Here is an 18,604-nt window from a genome sequence, read left to right on the forward strand (position 1 = left end):
TTCTTGTGATTGGGGTGCAAGTGCTGTTTGATACAGCCATTAATAGGGTTTATTACAAGGAAATATTTCTACCTCTTATTTGTCCTTGTGCGATGCAGTTATATGTTCTAAAGACTTTTGTTGAGTATATTAGTGGAAAAAAGTAAGGGCCTATTTGCCATTCAGCGGTGCAGTTATGTGTTCTAAAGCCCTTTATTGCGTGTATTAGTGGCACAAAAAAAGTATTTGCTGTAAAGTGGTGATGTGAGAAAATTACAGCCCTTTTTGGCGGGTATTAGTGGCAAAAAAATATATATTTGCCGTTCAGCGGTGCAGTTATATGTTCTGAAGCCTTTTGTGGCAAGTGGAAATAAATAAGGACCTATTTGCAATTAAGTGGTGCAGTTATATGTTCTAAAGCCCTTTTTGGCGTGTATTAGTTAAAAAAAATATTTTTTTTTGCCGTTCAGCGGTGCAGTTATATGTTCTAAAGACCCTTTTTGGCATCTATTAGTGGCACAAAAAAAGTATTTTCCGTTGTGTGGTGAAGTGAGAAAATTACAGCCCTTTTTTGCATCTATTAGTGGCAAAAAAATATATATTTGCCCTTCAGCGGTGCACTTACAGTATATGTTCTAAAGCCCTTTTTGGTGTGTATTGGTGGCAAAAAAATATAGATTATTTGACGTTCAGTGGTGCAGTTATATGTTTTAAAGCCCTTTTTGTCGTGTATTAGTGGTAAAAAAAGGCTTATTAGCTGTTGTGTGCTGAAGTGAGAAAATTACAGACTTTTTTGGGGTGTTTTATTTCCTTTTTATTTATTTATTTGATCAAACAGTATGTCAGACAGACAACTGCCAGGCCCTGCACAGGGGAGTAGCAGAGGCCTAACTGTTTCTGGCGCAGGCACAGGTCGCAGCAGAGTAAGGGGGCGTGAGCTCCTGGGGTCATTGACGGTCGTGTCTTGACCAGCACCCCAGAGGTTCTTGAATGGCTGACTCGGTCATGCACTCCATCCCAAGTGACATCAGACACCCCCAGCCAAGAGTCGGTGGGTTAGTCAGACACAAGCCTTATTTGGCATGGCCCGGGAGCAGGCCCTGTGCCCTCACCTGTCCTCAACCTGCCTCTGTCCTTTTCTGTTCCCTTAGCCAGAGAAGTATTATATGCTGTGGGCTCAGCTCCACTATACAGCGAGGACGGGCTACTAGAGGACAGTCAGCAGCTACTGGCCAACCAAGATGTGGTGGAGACAATCGCCGCTTCCTCTGGTAGACGGGAAAGTAGTAATGAGGAGAGTGGCGTGGTAGCTGGTGTTGCGAGCCGTGAGGCTCCTGACCCAGAGACCGTTGAGGAGGACATCAGTGACGTGCAGACAGTACTCAATGATAATGATGTAGCTGATCGCACTTGAGAGCCAGGTGACAAAGCGGCTTCATCATCGGGAAAAGAGGGTGGCAGCTTGCCCGTGAGGCAGCGGCGGAGCCAGCAAGTCAATAGTGTCGCCGGGAGTCACCGGGTTGACAGCAGTGGGATGTTGGGAGCCAAATGTGCCCGGAGTAGACCACCCGCTTTGCAGGAGCCTACCTGTCCGGAAAGTAGTGGTGCAGGGGTTCACGTAAGCAGGGGCAGTAGTAGTCAGTCAATGCGTAGTTTTGGGGGTAAAATCACCTACTTGGCGGTGTGGCAGTTTTTTGTTAGGCCGCCGGAGGAGGTAAACATGGCCATATGTTGAATTTGTGAGCAGAAGGTGAAGCGTGGCCAGGGTGCCAATGTTGGCACCACGGCCCTGCATCAACATATGCAGCGTCACCATAAAGTGGCCTTGGAGAACCGTGGTGGTCCAGCCTGCTGCAGCAACCGCTACATCACCCAGTGGCATGCACCTGGTTTCAGGCAGTTAAGGCTCCACCACCTCAGCCGAAGGGAGCTGTCTGTCCTTCCCATCATCTGCTGGTCATGATGCTCTTGCTCCTCCTCTTACTCCTCGTCTGTCATTCCATCACCAATCGATCACCAAATCAATTGCCAAGAGACAACAGTATGCGTGAACTCATCCAACGGTGCTGAAGCTGAAAGTGCAGAGCCGAGGTGGAGAGTCCCAAGCCGTCATTTTTTTTTGCCAAAAAGGCAGTACCAGCCATGCACACACATGTAGAACAGATAGTGGGCCAGTCCTTGAGCCTTTTGCTGTCTGCCAAAGTCCACGGCAGTGCCGACGTGTGGAGCTATAACTACGGTCAGGGACAATACATGTCCTTTATGGCCCACTGAGTGAATGTGGATCCTGCACAGCCACACCAGCAACTTGGCCAGTTGACGCCGCTATGGCCTTAACGTTCTCACGCTGTTGGTTCTGCAAAAATGTCAGCCTCTGCCTCCTCATCCTCCACCGTGTCCTCAGCCTCCACTGCAGGGACAATTCACAGTGCCCCTTCAGCATACCACTTGTGCAGGGCACTGTGGTGTCAGGCTGTTCTGCACTTCATTTGCTTGGGCGAACAAGGTGAGAAAGTTGGCAGCAGCATGAGGAGACCACAGAGTGGCAAGGGGACATAGTGTGGAGGTGACAGCAGCATGAGGAGACCACAGAGTGGCAAGGTGACATAGTGTGGAGGTGGCAGCAGCATAAGGAGACCATAGAGTGGCAAGGTGACATAGTGTGGAGGTGGAAGCACCATCAGGAGACCACAGAGTGGCAAGGTGACATAGTGTGGAGGTGGCAGCAGCATGAGGAGAACACAGAGTGGCACAATGACTGGAGGTGGTGGCAGCATCAGGAAGCCACCGAGTAGCACAATGACAGTATGGAGGTGGCAGCAGCATCAAAAGACTATAGTGTGGCAAGGTGACATAGTGTGAAGGTGGCAGCAGCATGAGGAGAGCACAGAGTGGCAATGTGACATAGTGTGGAGGTGGCAGCAGCATGAGGAGACCACAGAGTGGCAAGGTGATATAGTGTGGAGGTGGCAGCAGCATTAGGAGACCACTGAGTGGCAAGGTGACATAGTGGGGAGGTGGCAGTAGCATCAGGAGACCACAGAGTGGCAAGGTGACATAGTGTGGAGGTGGGTGGAAATATCAGTACCCGATGAAGATGGTGGGTGAAAGAAGGAGCACTTGGCATCAGATGTGTGGCATCAGGCAGGTGACAGCATCAGAATAGTAGCTGAGGCAGGTAGCCATAAAAAAAAACAGTCTCTTTTGTCAAAGTATTGGTGTGGCAACATGGATGATCTAGTCTGATGCATCAGGCATTGGTGTGTGAAAATCCTGGCTAATCCACGCCTGATTCATCTTGACAAAGGTCAGTCTCTCCACATTTTGGGTGGACAGGCGAGTTCTTCTTGGGGTAACTATGGCCCTGGCCGCACTAAACGCCCGCTCTGATGCCACACTACTGGCCAGGCAGGACAGCTTTTCCAGGGCAAACTCTGCCAGTTGCGGCCACAAATCCAGTTTGGCTGCCCAGTAGTCCAGTGGATCTTCAATGTGGGGTGGCAGGGTGTTGTCCAAGTATGCCACCACCTGCTGGTTCAGGTCCTGCTGCAGGTCTAGCTGCTGCTGCTAGTAGTAGTTTCTTCACTAGGCGAAGCAAGCTGCTCATCAGCGACTCTAGACTCAAGTTGCTGCTGATGGAGCTGGTACTGCTCCTGCCACCCCACCCCTCCCCAGCAGCCATGGCAGAGGAACGTGAGCGGTCAGGATGGACGATGGCGCAGATAGGCAGCGACCAACTGACTACATAGGATGTCTCTGTAGTAGTTCAGTTTGTCCTCCCTCTCAGCGGGTGTAAAAAAGGCCCCCATTTTGGACCGGTAGCGGGGGTCCAACAAGGTAGAGAGACAGAAGTCATCCCTTTGCCAAATGGTGAAAATTCGGCTGTCACTACGCAAGCAAGTGAGCATTAGTGATGAGCGGCAGGGGCAATATTTGATATTGCGAATATTCGCCAAATATTCGTGATTTCGTAATATTTTCGATTGTACTATTATGCGCGGACGCACATATGCACCATTAGCTACATAAGTGATGAAAATGGTTGACAGCAACTTTTGTGATCGTGAGGAAGAACTCCTGATCACGGTAAGTAATTGTACATTACAGCACTGTTTTAGATTAAAATTCCATGCATGTCATAACAATAGCTTTATATGCAGATAGAGTTTTTCAAAGTATTCGAGATCGTACAAATCGCCACTATTGATTTGAATATTTTAACGCAATACATACAACTTCACCTTTATTCAGGTCTGACAACATAATACTGATTGTTGAACTTAGTATTGTTGGGACATCACAGCACTATTTATGTAGCATGTATGTAAGGACAGCAGAGAAATGTCTCTCACGTGCACATTGCACATTTATTTTCCTGCCACACACTATAACCTATACTATCTAACACTAACGCTAAGGATTATATATTTCAGCTAACTATCTCTATAACCTACACAACACCCTGCACTGGACCTGCTTTTCAGCTACACAATTCCCTGATTCTATCTAACACTAACTATCAGGATTATTTATATGCAATTTGGAATGTAATTTGAAAAAGCACAGCACAGTATTCAAGCTCCGCTCTCTCTCACATGAAACTCCACAAAATGGCTGCTGGGGAGTGTCTTAATTTATATAGTGAAGGGGTAGGCAACTATTCTATTGGTTCCTAGGGATGTTGCTAAGCTGTGAGAAAGCCTTCTCATTGGCCCACAAGCTAGAAGAAGGGAGGGATGATCACCTGATGTGTACGGTGTTAAAAAAAAGAAAAAGAAAGAATATTCATCATTACGAATATATAACACTATATTCTAAATATTCGCAAATTCTCGAAGTGCCGATATTCACGATAAAAATTTGTAATACGAATATTCGCACTCAACACTAGTGAGCATGCAGCAGGCCATTTGTGCAAGTGACTCGGGGGGGGGGACTCCCTGCCTCCATCTCCACTGCATACTGCCACGGTGTGTCTGCGTCCTCTGCCTCATCTTCCTCATCGCCCTGTACTCCTCTGGCTGCTCCTGCTCCTCAAGTTCTGTCACCTGTGTAGAAAAAACACCCATTTCGCTACACATTGCTTGTGCTCCAATGTCCCCCTCCTCCAGTTTAGCCCCCACAGGGCTCATGTGGCCATGAGATCTAGGCGCCACATCTCCAGTCCCCTTACCAGCCAGATTTACTAGCATCTGTTCCAGGACATGAAGCAGTGGAATAACGTTGTTCATCCCGTATTCCTGGCGACTGACAAATAACGTGGCCTCCTCAAATGGCCTGAGCAAAAGGCAGGTGTCACGCATGAACTGCCACTGGCTGACATCGAAGTTACACAGGGGAGTACTCCTGTCCGCTTGGATCATCAAGAAATTGTTGATGGCCTTTCTCTGTTCGTATAGTTGGTCCAACATATGGAGGGTGGAATTCCAACGGGTGGAAACGTTGCATATAAGCCTATGTTGGAGGATGCAGTTCTGCTGCCGCAGCTCAAAGAGGCTGTGCTTTGCGGTGTACGAGTGGCTAAAGTACATGCAAAGTTTCCTGGCCATTATTAGGATGTCTTGCAGATAGGAGGAAGACTTCAAGAACCGCTTGACAACCAGATTGAACATGTGTGCCATGCAGGGCGCATGGCTCAGCCCTCCTTGATGCAGCGCCGATACCATGTTCTTACCGTGGTTGGTCACCCTGGTTCCGATTTTGAGTTGTCACGGAAAAAGACAGGATTCGATTTCATGCTTAAGGACACAGAACAGTTCCTCCCCTGGTGCTGAACAGCGTGACAACGATAAGAGGGGTCGCACATGGATTGCATACACTACATGCCTCCAACTTAATTCTTGGATCTCTACATCAAAATAATGCATTTGCTGTAAATCGCGAGAGGGGTATAGTTGGAGACATTAACTTCACAAGAGATACAGAGCAGCGGAGTTCAGCCATCTCTATTTGCTTCCCGCTGTTTACTGCTCCTGAATTAAAATTGGGGCAACTAGCTTCAGCTTCCTCTGATGTGTATGCCTACAAAGTCCTATTGTTATGGCTTTGCACAGGGAGCAAGAATGTTACGCACAATTCTGATAGAACTCCTGATCTTAAGAAACTGGACTTGGACTTCAAAGCAGAGGCTCTCCTGTCATGTCTTGTGTGCTGTGGAGATTGAATGCAGCGGAGCAGATAAAAACACATGAATATTTTCAACTTACTGAAGCTGCTTGATTTAATTGTGAATAGATAGTAAAGGCAAATTCTACTGGTGTGTTGTCATCAGCGTCTTCATAATGTTTACTGCAGGACCCACAACAATGTAATTCGGTCTACAATCACCCATCATTTTGAAAAAAAAGAGACCTGTTTCTTCTGGCTACCTTCCTCAGCTACTATTCTGATGCTGCCACCCGCCTGATGCCACACATCTGATGCCAAGTGCTCCTTCTTTCACCCACCATCTTCAGGTGGTACTGGTATTGCCACCCACCTCCACACTCTGTCACAGGGTCACTCTGTGGCCTTCTGATGCTGCTGCCACCTCCAAACTATGTCACCTTTCCACTCTGTGGTCTCCTCATGTTACTGCCACCTCCACACTATGTCACCTTGCTACTCTATGGCCTCCTGATGCTGCTGCCACCTCTACACTATGTCACCTTGCCACTCTGTGGTCTCCTGATGCTGTTGCCACCTCTACACTATGTCTCCTTGCCACTTTGTGGTCTCCTGATGCTGCTGCCACCTCAACACTGTCATTGTACCTCTCCGTGGCCTCCTGATGCTGCTGCCACATCAACACTGCTATTGTGCCACTCTATGGGCTCCTGATGCTGCTGCCACCTCCAGACTCTGTCATTCGGCTACTCTGTGGACTCCTCATGCTGCTGCCACCTCCACTCTATATCACCTTGCCACTCTGTGACCTTCTCATGCTGCTGCCACCTCCACACTATCACCTTGCCACTCTGTGGCCTCCTGATGTTGCTTCCACCTCCACACTATGTCACCTTGCCACTCTGTGGTCTCCTCATGCTGCTGCCACCTCCACACTATGTCACCTTGCCACTCTGTGGTCTCCTCATACTGCTGTCATCTCCACACAATGTCACCTTGCCACTCTGTGGTCTCCTCATGCTGCTGCCACCTCCACACTATGTCATCTTGCCGTTCTGTGGCCTTCTCATGCTGCTGCCACCTCCACCCTATGTCACCTTTCTACTCTGTGGCCTCCTGATGCTGCCGCCTCCTTCACACTCTGTCATTGGGCCACTCTGTGGTCTCCTCATGCTGCTTTCACCTCACCACTATGTCATAGGGCCACTCTGTGGACTTCTCATGCTGTTCCCACCCTCCCCACTTCATGACTGGGCCACTATTTTGCCTTTCGGCCTGGCTGACATTATCATTTATTTGACCCTTCTTCTGATCTGTCAGAAGGAAAGAAAAATGAGACTCACAACGGATCCTGCCTGTGTAGCAGCTGTTAGGCCTGTATGGTCCCATCAGAATTGGCTTTTGATTTGGTAGCCAAAAGCAGGAGTGGGTACAAAACACAGAAGGCATGCAAATATTCCATTCACGTAGAAACTCTGTTTTGGATCCACTCCTGCTTTTTTGGCTTTAGCAATACTGATGGATTACTGACCGAATGCTGACCGAGCGAAGGCGGATGCTCCACAGACAGGATCCTTTTTTTGGGGGTTATTGTTCTGACGGATCAGAGGAAGGGCAAAATAATCAGTGACGTCAACACAAACTTACTGCTGATACCCTCTCCACTCTGTCAGGGGGCTCTACTTGTATAAGCTTTTAATAGAACAGGTTCTGTAGACATCTATGTGGAATCAGCTGCCGACGGTGTAAAAGGAGTGCGCTTCTTCTTGATGCTAACATTGACCTGTAAGACTGAGTTCACACTTGGGTTATTTGGTCAGTTTTGACCCCAAAACTGCCCAAATAAGTGAAGTGTGCAGTGATTCTGAGAGTGACGCCTGTCTTCTGCATGTCATACTGACACACAGTATTGTTTCACTACCAAAGCAGACTCCCTATGTGTGTTACTGAAAGGCACAGTGTTCTACACCACTATAAAGGCTCTCTGCAGCCCGGAAATAGCCGTTTTTAATTTAATTTGCCGCAAATAAATTCAGATCTAACCAAATTTAGTTAAAAAAAATTGGTAAACCGGCCCAATTTTTTTTTTAAATTTGCTTATTTCTAATTATATTATTTGATATCAGGACATTACCTGAGATAAAGTCGTTTCCAGATTATGAGACTTGTTAAGACTAAAAGAAAACTGATGACAGATCCCAGTACCAGGTACATGATCCAATTACTGCCTGTATGAAAAGATATTAAATGTTTAGAAATCAAGATGGACATTTCCAAATATAAAACCCTTATAAGAGAAATTATAGGATTTAACCATTTTAACCCCTTAAGGACCACAAAAAAAATGTAAATTCCCAGAATTTGCTGTCCTGTTCTTCACACCAAAGTGCCAGAAGTGGGAGACAAGTAGTGTCCGTACTCCCAGAGCAGTGGTGCTACTAAGACCGGCCGAGGGGCAACATGTTCTAACCTAACAGTACAGTGACTCTCTCCAAGGAATGGGTTTAAGCTGTCTGTCCATGCGTATAGCCAGCAAGGTGCTGCTCAACGTTCACTAGGCACATTTTGGCACATAGGAAGAACATTGTTGGATGCACGCATGGACAGGCATCTTGCCCCCCCATCTCATTGGAGACAATCAGACGTATATAAGTGTGCATAACATGATGTACAGTTGTGTTCAAAATAATAGCAGTGTGTTTAAAAAAATGAACAAAGCTCAAAATCCTTCTAATAGCTTTTATTTCAATACACACAAATGCATTGGGAACATTACACATTCTATTCCAAATAGTGTTTGTATTCTTCTTTACAAACTCAAACATTCACTATATAAACTGAAAAATGTTTGCAGATTTTGCTTTCCTTTGAATCCCTTCACTAATATTCAGTTGTATAACCGCTGTTTCTGAGAACTGCTGTACATCTGTGTTGCTCGGAGTCACCACCTTCGGGCCCCTGTGAACAGGTATTCCAGCCCAGGATGATTGGACTACATTCCACAGTTCTTCTCTATTTCTTGGTTTTGCCTCAGAAACTGCATTTTTTATGTCACCTCACAAGTTTTCTATTGGATTAAGACTCGGGGATTGGGCCGGCCGCTCCATAATGCCAATCTTGTTGGCCTGGAACCAAGATGTTGCCTGTTTACTGGTGTGTTTGGGGTCGTTGTCTTGTTGGAGCACTCATTTCAAGGGCATTTCCTCTTCAGCATAAGGCAGCATGACCTCTTCAAGTATTCTGATGTCCTCAAACTGATCCATGATCCCTGGTATGCGATAAATAGGCCCAACACTGTAGTATGAGACACATCCCCATATCATGATGCTTGGCCACCATGCTTTACTGTCTTCACAGTGTACTGTGGTGTGAATTCAGTGTTTGGGGGTCGTCTGACAAACTGTCTCCGGCCACTAGACCCAAAAAGAACAATCTTACTTTCATCAGTCCACAAAATGGCTCTTTGGGCCGTCCATGTGCTCTTTGGCAAATTGTAACCTCTTCAGCAGATGTGGGACTTTGCGGGGGCTTCTTGCAGATAGCTCGGCTTCACATAGGCGTCTTCTAATTGTAACAGTACTCACAGGTAACTTTAGACCTTCTTTGATCTTCCTGGAGCTGATTGTTGGCTGAGTCCTTTTCTTCTATCCATTCGAATTGTAGTTTTTCGCTTTCTTCCACGTCTTTCAGGTTTTGGTTGCCATTTTAAAGCATTTGCAATAATTTTAGCTGAGCAGCCTATCATTTTCTGCACTTATTTATATGTTTCCCCCTCTTCAATCAACTTTTTAATCAAGGTACGCTGTTCTTCTAAACAATGTCTGGAACGGCCCGTTTTCCTCAGAATTTCAGAGAGAAATGCACTGTAACCAGCAAGTTCAACATTTGCTGCCTTCCTTCCTTAAATAAGGGCAATAATTGCCACCTGTTTTTCAAAGAATGAATGACCTTACTCATTGAACTCCATACTGCTATTATTTTGAACATGCCACTTTCAATTAGTGATTCAATTACACAGAATCAGCAGCATGCTTGTAATGACTGTTGGGTTTCTATTACTCTACTACACCTGCTAGTAAATTATTTGCCATGTAGAAATATAATTTCTACCAAAAACAGTGATTGATCAGGTTAATGATGTCTGATTGCTATTATTTTGAACACAACGGTAAGTACCTACCATTCAGTGATATGATTCCTGTCCATGGAGTCAGAAACGTTGGATGAGATACGACACATGTACCTGATGTCTCATTCAGGCTTTCTGTACGGAGGGTACTGATCACTGTCCTCGTCTGGTCCATCTCTTCCAGTATTGCAGTGATTATATTATTTGAATGTGGGATCCAGGAGATTTCTGCAGGTGGATTCCCACCAACGGCTCCGCACTCTGAAGATCCATCACTGTTTAATTTTAAGTATGTAGACGGCTGAGCTGTGGAGGAGAATTGAGCTGGTTATTCCGATGAGAAGGATTTGTATGCTCTTCATCAGTCTTTTTCCAATAGTCACACACCAGACATGCTTCATTAAATTTTACAGAAACTATAAATACAGTTGACATCTGAAGAACTATCTAAAGAGAACATCTGCCCAGGCTCTTGTACAAGTTAATGGTGGTCATTGACTGATGGTGGGCTCCAGGATGAACAGGCAGACCTCCGGGACGTCATGCAAACAGGACACAGGCAGCAACAGACCAGGGACCAACAGGGCAATTATTACACATGTAAATAAAGAACATGACAGTACAATAAATGCAGGTTAGGCAATAGTGGTAGACCTACCACAAAACCAAGTGCACCAGCAGATCAGAGGCAAAACCCAGAGGGCGGAGAGCCAGTGAGCCCCTGGTGGTGGGGATGAACTGGGCCGAAGGCTCACTGGTTGCACCTCCAGGAAGGTCCTGGTACACTTGGCCCCTACCTGCAAAGAACCATGCTGGTGCAAGCACCAGCAGAACAGACAACAGAACTGGAACCCAAGCAAACCCAGGACATGGATAAGACAACAAGACAAACGGGAACCAGCACAGAAGCAGATGCCTGGACCCCAAGCGGAACGGAAGCATGACGTTTACAGGCAGAGCTGCACACAGACAAGAGATCCTCCCTCCGGAGAACCCAGGGACCCTCTCACGAAGGCAGGACAAACACATGAACAGAAGAAGTAAGGCACTGCAGGACAGACAAGTAACAGACTAGATCAGAAGCAGTTTAGCACTGCCAGGCTATCATACGCAGTTGGAGACAGAGTGGATACAGAAGAACAGGCAAGGCTTGGACAAGGATAACAACCTGAACATCATTCAGGACAGGTACAGAAGATCAGACAAGGACATAACTTTAACAACACCACATACCAGGCGACACCACAAAAAGGGCAGATGGCAAAACCCCCTGGGTCAGCAGGAAGGGGCTACACCCAGCAAGACATAACATAGAACTGACCTACTGGGTGAACAGCAAGGTGCTACACCCAACAAGACATAAGAGACTGACCATAAGCCCCACAGCTCACAGATGCATATAGCTGCATAACCAGGGCACCTGATAAGCCACACCCAGGAACAGACCAGAGAAAGTTAACCCCATCATAACCAGGAGTACCAGGAAGCAAAGAACATACAATCACAAGTGAATCCAAACTTAGTCCCTGTTCACACTCAAGGTCGCAGTCAGCATTAGAGTTGAGCGAACACCTGGATGTTCGGGTTCGAGAAGTTCGGCCGAACATCCCGGAAATGTTCGGGTTCGGGATCCGAACCCGATCCGAACTTCGTCCCGAACCCGAACCCCATTGAAGTCAATGGGGACCCGAACTTTTCGGCACTAAAAAGGCTGTAAAACAGCCCAGGAAAGAGCTAGAGGGCTGCAAAAGGCAGCAACATGTAGGTAAATCCCCTGCAAACAAATGTGGATAGGGAAATGAATTAAAATAAAAATTAAATAAATAAAAATTAACCAAAATCAATTGGAGAGAGGTTCCATAGCAGAGAATCTGGCTTCCCGTCACCCACCACTGGAACAGTCCATTCTCAGATATTTAGGCCCCGGCACCCAGGCAGAGGAGAGAGGTCCCGTAACAGAGGATCTGGCTTCATGTCAGCAGAGAATCAGTCTGCATGTCATAGCAGAGAATCAGGCTTCACGTCAGCCACCACTGCAACAGTCCATTGGCATATATTTAGGCCTAGCACACAGGCAGAGCAGAGAGGTCCCGTAACAGACAATCTGGCTTCATGTCAGCAGAGAATCAGTCTGCATGTCATAGCAGAGAATGAGGCTTCACGTCACCCACCACTGCAACAGTCCATTGGCATATATTTAGGCCTAGCACACAGGCAGAGCAGAGAGGTCCCGTAACAGACAATCTGGCTTCATGACAGCAGAGAATCAGTCTGCATGTCATAGCAGAGAATGAGGCTTCACGTCACCCACCACTGCAACAGTCCATTGGCATATATTTAGGCCTAGCACACAGGCAGAGCAGAGAGGTCCCGTAACAGACAATCTGGCTTCATGTCAGCAGAGAATCAGTCTGCATGTCATAGCAGAGAATGAGGCTTCACGTCACCCACCACTGCAACAGTCCATTGGCATATATTTAGGCCTAGCACACAGGCAGAGCAGAGAGGTCCCGTAACAGACAATCTGGCTTCATGACAGCAGAGAATCAGTCTGCATGTCATAGCAGAGAATGAGGCTTCACGTCACCCACCACTGCAACAGTCCATTGGCATATATTTAGGCCTAGCACACAGGCAGAGCAGAGAGGTCCCGTAACAGACAATCTGGCTTCATGTCAGCAGAGAATCAGTCTGCATGTCATAGCAGAGAATGAGGCTTCACGTCACCCACCACTGCAACAGTCCATTGGCATATATTTAGGCCTAGCACACAGGCAGAGCAGAGAGGTCCCGTAACAGAGGATCTGGCTTCATGTCAGCAGAGAATTAGTCTGCATGTCATAGCAGAGAATCAGGCTTCACGTCAGCCACCACTGCAACAGTCCATTGTCATAAATTTAGGCCCAGCACCCAGGCAGAGGAGAGAGGTCCCGTAACAGACAATCTGGCTTCATGTCAGCAGAGAATTAGTCTGCATGTCATAGCAGAGAATCAGGCTTCATGTCAGCCACCACTGCAACAGTCCATTGGCATATATTTAGGCCTAGCACACAGGCAGAGGAGAGGTTCATTCAACTTTGGGTAGCCTCGCAATATAATGGTAAAATGAAAATAAAAATAGGATTGAATGAGGAAGTGCCCTGGAGTCCAATAATATATGGTTATGGGGAGGTAGTTAATGTCTAATCTGGACAAGGGACGGACAGGTCCTGTGGGATCCATGCCTGGTTCATTTTTATGAACGTCAGCTTGTCCACATTGGCTGTAGACAGGCGGCTGCGTTTGTCTGTAATGACGCCCCCTGCCGTGCTGAATACACGTTCAGACAAAACGCTGGCTGCCGGGCAGGCCAGCACCTCCAAGGCATAAAAGGCTAGCTCTGGCCACGTGGACAATTTAGAGACCCAGAAGTTGAATGGGGCCGAACCATCAGTCAGTACGTGGAGGGGTGTGCACACGTACTGTTCCACCATGTTAGTGAAATGTTGCCTCCTGCTAACACGTTGCGTATCAGGCGGTGGTGCAGTTAGCTGTGGCGTGTTGACAAAAGTTTTCCACATCTCTGCCATGCTAACCCTGCCCTCAGAGGAGCTGGCCGTGACACAGCTGCCTTGGCGACCTCTTGCTCCTCCTCTGCCTTGGCCTTGGGCTTCCACTTGTTCCCCTGTGACATTTGGGAATGCTCTCAGTAGCGCGTCTACCAACGTGCGCTTGTACTCGCGCATCTTCCTATCACGCTCCAGTGCAGGAAGTAAGGTGGGCACATTGTCTTTGTAGCGTGGATCCAGCAGGGTGGCAACCCAGTAGTCCGCACAGGTTAAAATGTGGGCAACTCTGCTGTCGTTGCGCAGGCACTGCAGCATGTAGTCGCTCATGTGTGCCAGGCTGCCCAGGGATAAGGACAAGCTGTCCTCTGTGGGAGGCGTATCGTCATCGTCCTGCCTTTCCCCCCAGCCACGCACCAGTGATGGACCCGAGCTGCGTTGGGTGCCACCCCGCTGTGACCATGCTTCATCCTCATCCTCCTCCACCTCCTCCTCATCCTCGTCCTCCTCGTCCTCCAGTAGTGGGCCCTGGCTGGCCACATTTGTACCTGGCCTCTGCTGTTGCCAAAAACCTCCCTCTGAGTCACTTCGAAGAGACTGGCCTGAAAGTGCTAAAAATGACCCCTCTTCCTCCTCCTCCTCCTCCTCCTCCTGGGCCACCTCCTCTTCCATCATCGCCCTAAGTGTTTTCTCAAGGAGACATAGAAGTGGTATTGTAACGCTGATAACGGTGTCATCGCCACTGGCCATGTTGGTGGAGTACTCGAAACAGCGCAACAGGGCACACAGGTCTCGCATGGAGGCCCAGTCATTGGTGGTGAAGTGGTGCTGTTCTGTAGTGCGACTGACCCGTGCGTGCTGCAGCTGAAACTCCACTATGGCCTGCTGCTGCTCGCACAGTCTGTCCAGCATGTGCAAGGTGGAGTTCCACCTGGTGGGCACGTCGCATATGAGGCGGTGAGCGGGAAGGCCGAAGTTACGCTGTAGCGCAGACAGGCGAGCAGCAGCAGGATGTGAACGCCGGAAGCGCGAACAGACGGCCCGCACTTTATGCAGCAGCTCTGACATGTCGGGGTAGTTGTGAATGAACTTCTGCACCACCAAATTCAGCACATGCGCCAAGCAAGGGATGTGCGTCAAATTGGCTAGTCCCAGAGCTGCAACGAGATTTCGCCCATTATCACACACCACCAGGCCGGGCTTGAGGCTCACCGGCAGCAACCACTCGTCGGTCTGTTGTTCAATACCCCGCCACAACTCCTGTGCGGTGTGGGGCCTGTCCCCCAAACATATGAGTTTCAGAATGGCCTGCTGACGTTTACCCCGGGCTGTGCTGAAGTTGGTGGTGAAGGTGTGTGGCTGACTGGATGAGCAGGTGGAAGAAGAGGAGGAGGAAGCCGAGAAGGAGGAGGTGGCAACAGGAGGCAAAGAATGTTGCCCTGCGATCCTTGGCGGCGGAAGGACGTGCGCCAAACAGCTCTCCGCCTGGGGCCCAGCTGCCACTACATTTACCCAGTGTGCAGTTAGGGAGATATAGCGTCCCTGGCCGTGCTTACTGGTCCACGTATCTGTGGTTAGGTGGACCTTGCTACAGATGGCGTTGCGCAGTGCACACTTGATTTTATGGGATACTTGGTTGTGCAGGGAAGGCACGGCTCTCTTGGAGAAGTAGTGCCGGCTGGGAACAACATACTGTGGGACAGCAAGCGACATGAGCTGTTTGAAGCTGTCTGTGTCCACCAGCCTAAATGACAGCATTTCATAGGCCAGTAGTTTAGAAATGCTGGCATTCAGGGCCAGGGATCGAGGGTGGCTAGGTGGGAATTTACGCTTTCTATCAAATGTTTGTGAGATGGAGAGCTGAACGCTGGCGTGTGACATGGTTGAGACGCTTGGTGACGGAGGTGGTGGTGGTGGTGTTGGTGGTACATCCCCTGTTTGCTGGGCGGCAGGTGCCAACGTTCCTCCAGAGGCGGAGGAAGAGGCCGAGGCGGCAGCAGCAGAATAGGCCGAGGCGGCAGCAGCAGAAGAGGTAGCAGGGGGAGCCTGAGTGACTTCCTTGGTTTTAAGGTGTTTACTCCACTGCAGTTCATGCTTTGCATGCAGGTGCCTGGTCATGCAGGTTGTGCTCAGGTTCAGAACGTTAATGCCTCGCTTCAGGCTCTGATGGCACAGCGTGCAAACCACTCGGGTCTTGTCGTCAGCACATTGTTTGAAGAAGTGCCATGCCAGGGAACTCCTTGAAGCTGCCTTTGGGGTGCTCGGTCCCAGATGGCGGCGGTCAGTAGCAGGCGGAGTCTCTTGGCGGCGGGTGTTCTGCTTTTGCCCACTGCTCCCTCTTTTGCTACGCTGTTGGCTCGGTCTCACCACTGCCTCTTCCTCCGAACTGTGAAAGTCAGTGGCACGACCTTCATTCCATGTGGGGTCTAGGACCTCATCGTCCCCTGCATCGTCTTCCACCCAGTCTTGATCCCTGACCTCCTGTTCAGTCTGCACACTGCAGAAAGACGCAGCAGTTGGCACCTGTGTTTCGTCATCATCAGAGACATGCTGAGGTGGTATTCCCATGTCCTCATCATCAGGAAACATAAGTGGTTGTGCGTCAGTGCATTCTATGTCTTTCACCGCTGGGGAAGGGCTAGGTGGATGCCCTTGGGAAACCCTGCCAGCGGAGTCTTCAAACAGCATAAGAGACTGCTGCATAACTTGAGGCTGAGACAGTTTCCCTGGTATGCATGGGGGTGATGTGACAGACTGATGGGGTTGGTTTTCAGGCGCCATCTGTGCGCTTTCTGCAGAAGACTGGGTGGGAGATAATGTGAACGTGCTGGATCCACTGTCGGCCACCCAATTGACTAATGCCTGTACCTGCTCAGGCCTTACCATCCTTGGAACGGCATTGGGCCCCACCATATATCGCTGTAAATTCTGGCGGCTACTGGGACCTGAGGTAGTTGGTACACTAGGACGTGTGGATGTGGCAGAACGGCCACGTCCTCTCCCAGCACCAGAGGGTCCACTAACACCACCACGACCATGTCCACGTCCGCGTCCCTTACTAGATGTTTTTCTCATTGTTATGGTTCACCACAACAACAAATATATTATTTGGCCCAATGTATTGTATTCAAATTCAGCGGGATATAAATTTGAGGCCTAGTATTTAGGCGCTGGGTGACCGGTATGGATTTAGTGACAGAATTAGACTTGGAAATGCACAGAAGCGTGTGTGTGAAGTTATTCTGAATGACCCTATGTGCACCTTCAATATTATATACCCTTTTAGGGATAGATTTCAAATAGCTCTGATATAGCAGAAACCACTAAATTATGAAATTGCTAAATTGGGAATTGTACTTCAACCCAGAACAAAAAATGTGCTTTGACGGACACTAAATATCTTGCCCAGCAACAACAGTACAGCGGTGGGTAACGAGAGATTTAGAGGGATTAAATTTGAGGCCTAGTATTTAGGCGCTGGGTCACCGGTATGGATTTAGTGACAGAATTAGACTTGGAAATGCACAGAAGCGGTGTGTGTGAAGTTATTCTGAATGACCCTATGTGCACCTTCAATATTATATACCCTTTTAGGGATAGATTTCAAATAGCTCTGATATAGCAGAAACCACTAAATTATGAAATTGCTAAATTGGGAATTGTACTTCAACCCAGAACAAAAAATGTGCTTTGACGGACACTAAATATCTTGCCCAGCAACAACAGTACAGCGGTGGGTAACGAGAGATTTAGAGGGATTTAAATTTGAGGCCTAGTATTTAGGCGCTGGGTCACCGGTATGGATTTAGTGACAGAATTAGACTTGGAAATGCACAGAAGCGTGTGTGTGAAGTTATTCTGAATGACCCTATGTGCACCTTCAATATTATATACCCTTTTAGGGATAGATTTCAAATAGCTCTGATATAGCAGAAACCACTAAATTATGAAATTGCTAAATTGGGAATTGTACTTCAACCCAGAACAAAAAATGTGCTTTGACGGACACTAAATATCTTGCCCAGCAACAACAGTACAGCGGTGGGTAACGAGAGATTTAGAGGGATTTAAATTTGAGGCCTAGTATTTAGGCGCTGGGTCACCGGTATGGATTTAGTGACAGAATTAGACTTGGAAATGCACAGAAGCGTGTGTGTGAAGTTATTCTGAATGACCCTATGTGCACCTTCAATATTATATACCCTTTTAGGGATAGATTTCAAATAGCTCTGATATAGCAGAAACCACTAAATTATGAAATTGCTAAATTGGGAATTGTACTTCAACCCAGAACAAAAAATGTGCTTTGACGGACACTAAATATCTTGCCCAGCAACAACAGTACAGCGGGTAACGAGAGATTTAGAGGGATTTAAATTTGAGGCCTAGTATTTAGGCGCTGGGTGACAGGTATGGGTTTAGTGACAGAATTAGACTTGGAAATACACAGTAGCGGGTGTGTGTGAAGTTATTCTGAATGACCCAATGTGCACCTTCAATATTATATACCCTTTTAGGGATAGATTCCAAATAGCTCTGATATAGCAGGAACCACTAAATTATGAAATTGCTAAATTGGGAATTGTACTTCAACCCAGAACAAAAAATGTGCTTTGACGGACACTAAATATCTTGCCCAGCAACAACAGTACAGCGGTAACGAGAGATTTAGAGGGATTTAAATTTGAGGCCTAGTATTTAGGCGCTGGGTGACAGGTATGGGTTTAGTGACAGAATTAGACTTGGAAATACACAGTAGCGGGTGTGTGTGAAGTTATTCTGAATGACCCAATGTGCACCTTCAATATTATATACCCTTTTAGGGATAGATTCCAAATAGCTCTGA

At 47.7% G+C, this 18,604-nt stretch overlaps 1 protein-coding gene across 1 annotated transcript in view; it reads right to left on the bottom strand.

The window, feature by feature from the left end:
- The window catches only part of LOC122932817 (cell surface glycoprotein CD200 receptor 1-A-like), a 96,194-nt gene that overhangs the window by 44,827 nt on the left and 32,763 nt on the right, over nucleotides 1–18,604 (bottom strand). Inside the window, exons 3-4 of the mRNA XM_044287445.1 lie at nucleotides 10,265–10,519; nucleotides 8,219–8,312 (exon numbers count right to left, since the gene is read on the bottom strand). Coding sequence (XP_044143380.1) covers nucleotides 8,219–8,312; nucleotides 10,265–10,519 — 349 coding nt within the window. The remainder of the gene's footprint in view (nucleotides 1–8,218; nucleotides 8,313–10,264; nucleotides 10,520–18,604) is intronic.

This window comes from Bufo gargarizans, chromosome 3, assembly GCF_014858855.1.
Source record: "Bufo gargarizans isolate SCDJY-AF-19 chromosome 3, ASM1485885v1, whole genome shotgun sequence".
Taxonomy (NCBI): Eukaryota; Metazoa; Chordata; class Amphibia; order Anura; family Bufonidae; genus Bufo; species Bufo gargarizans.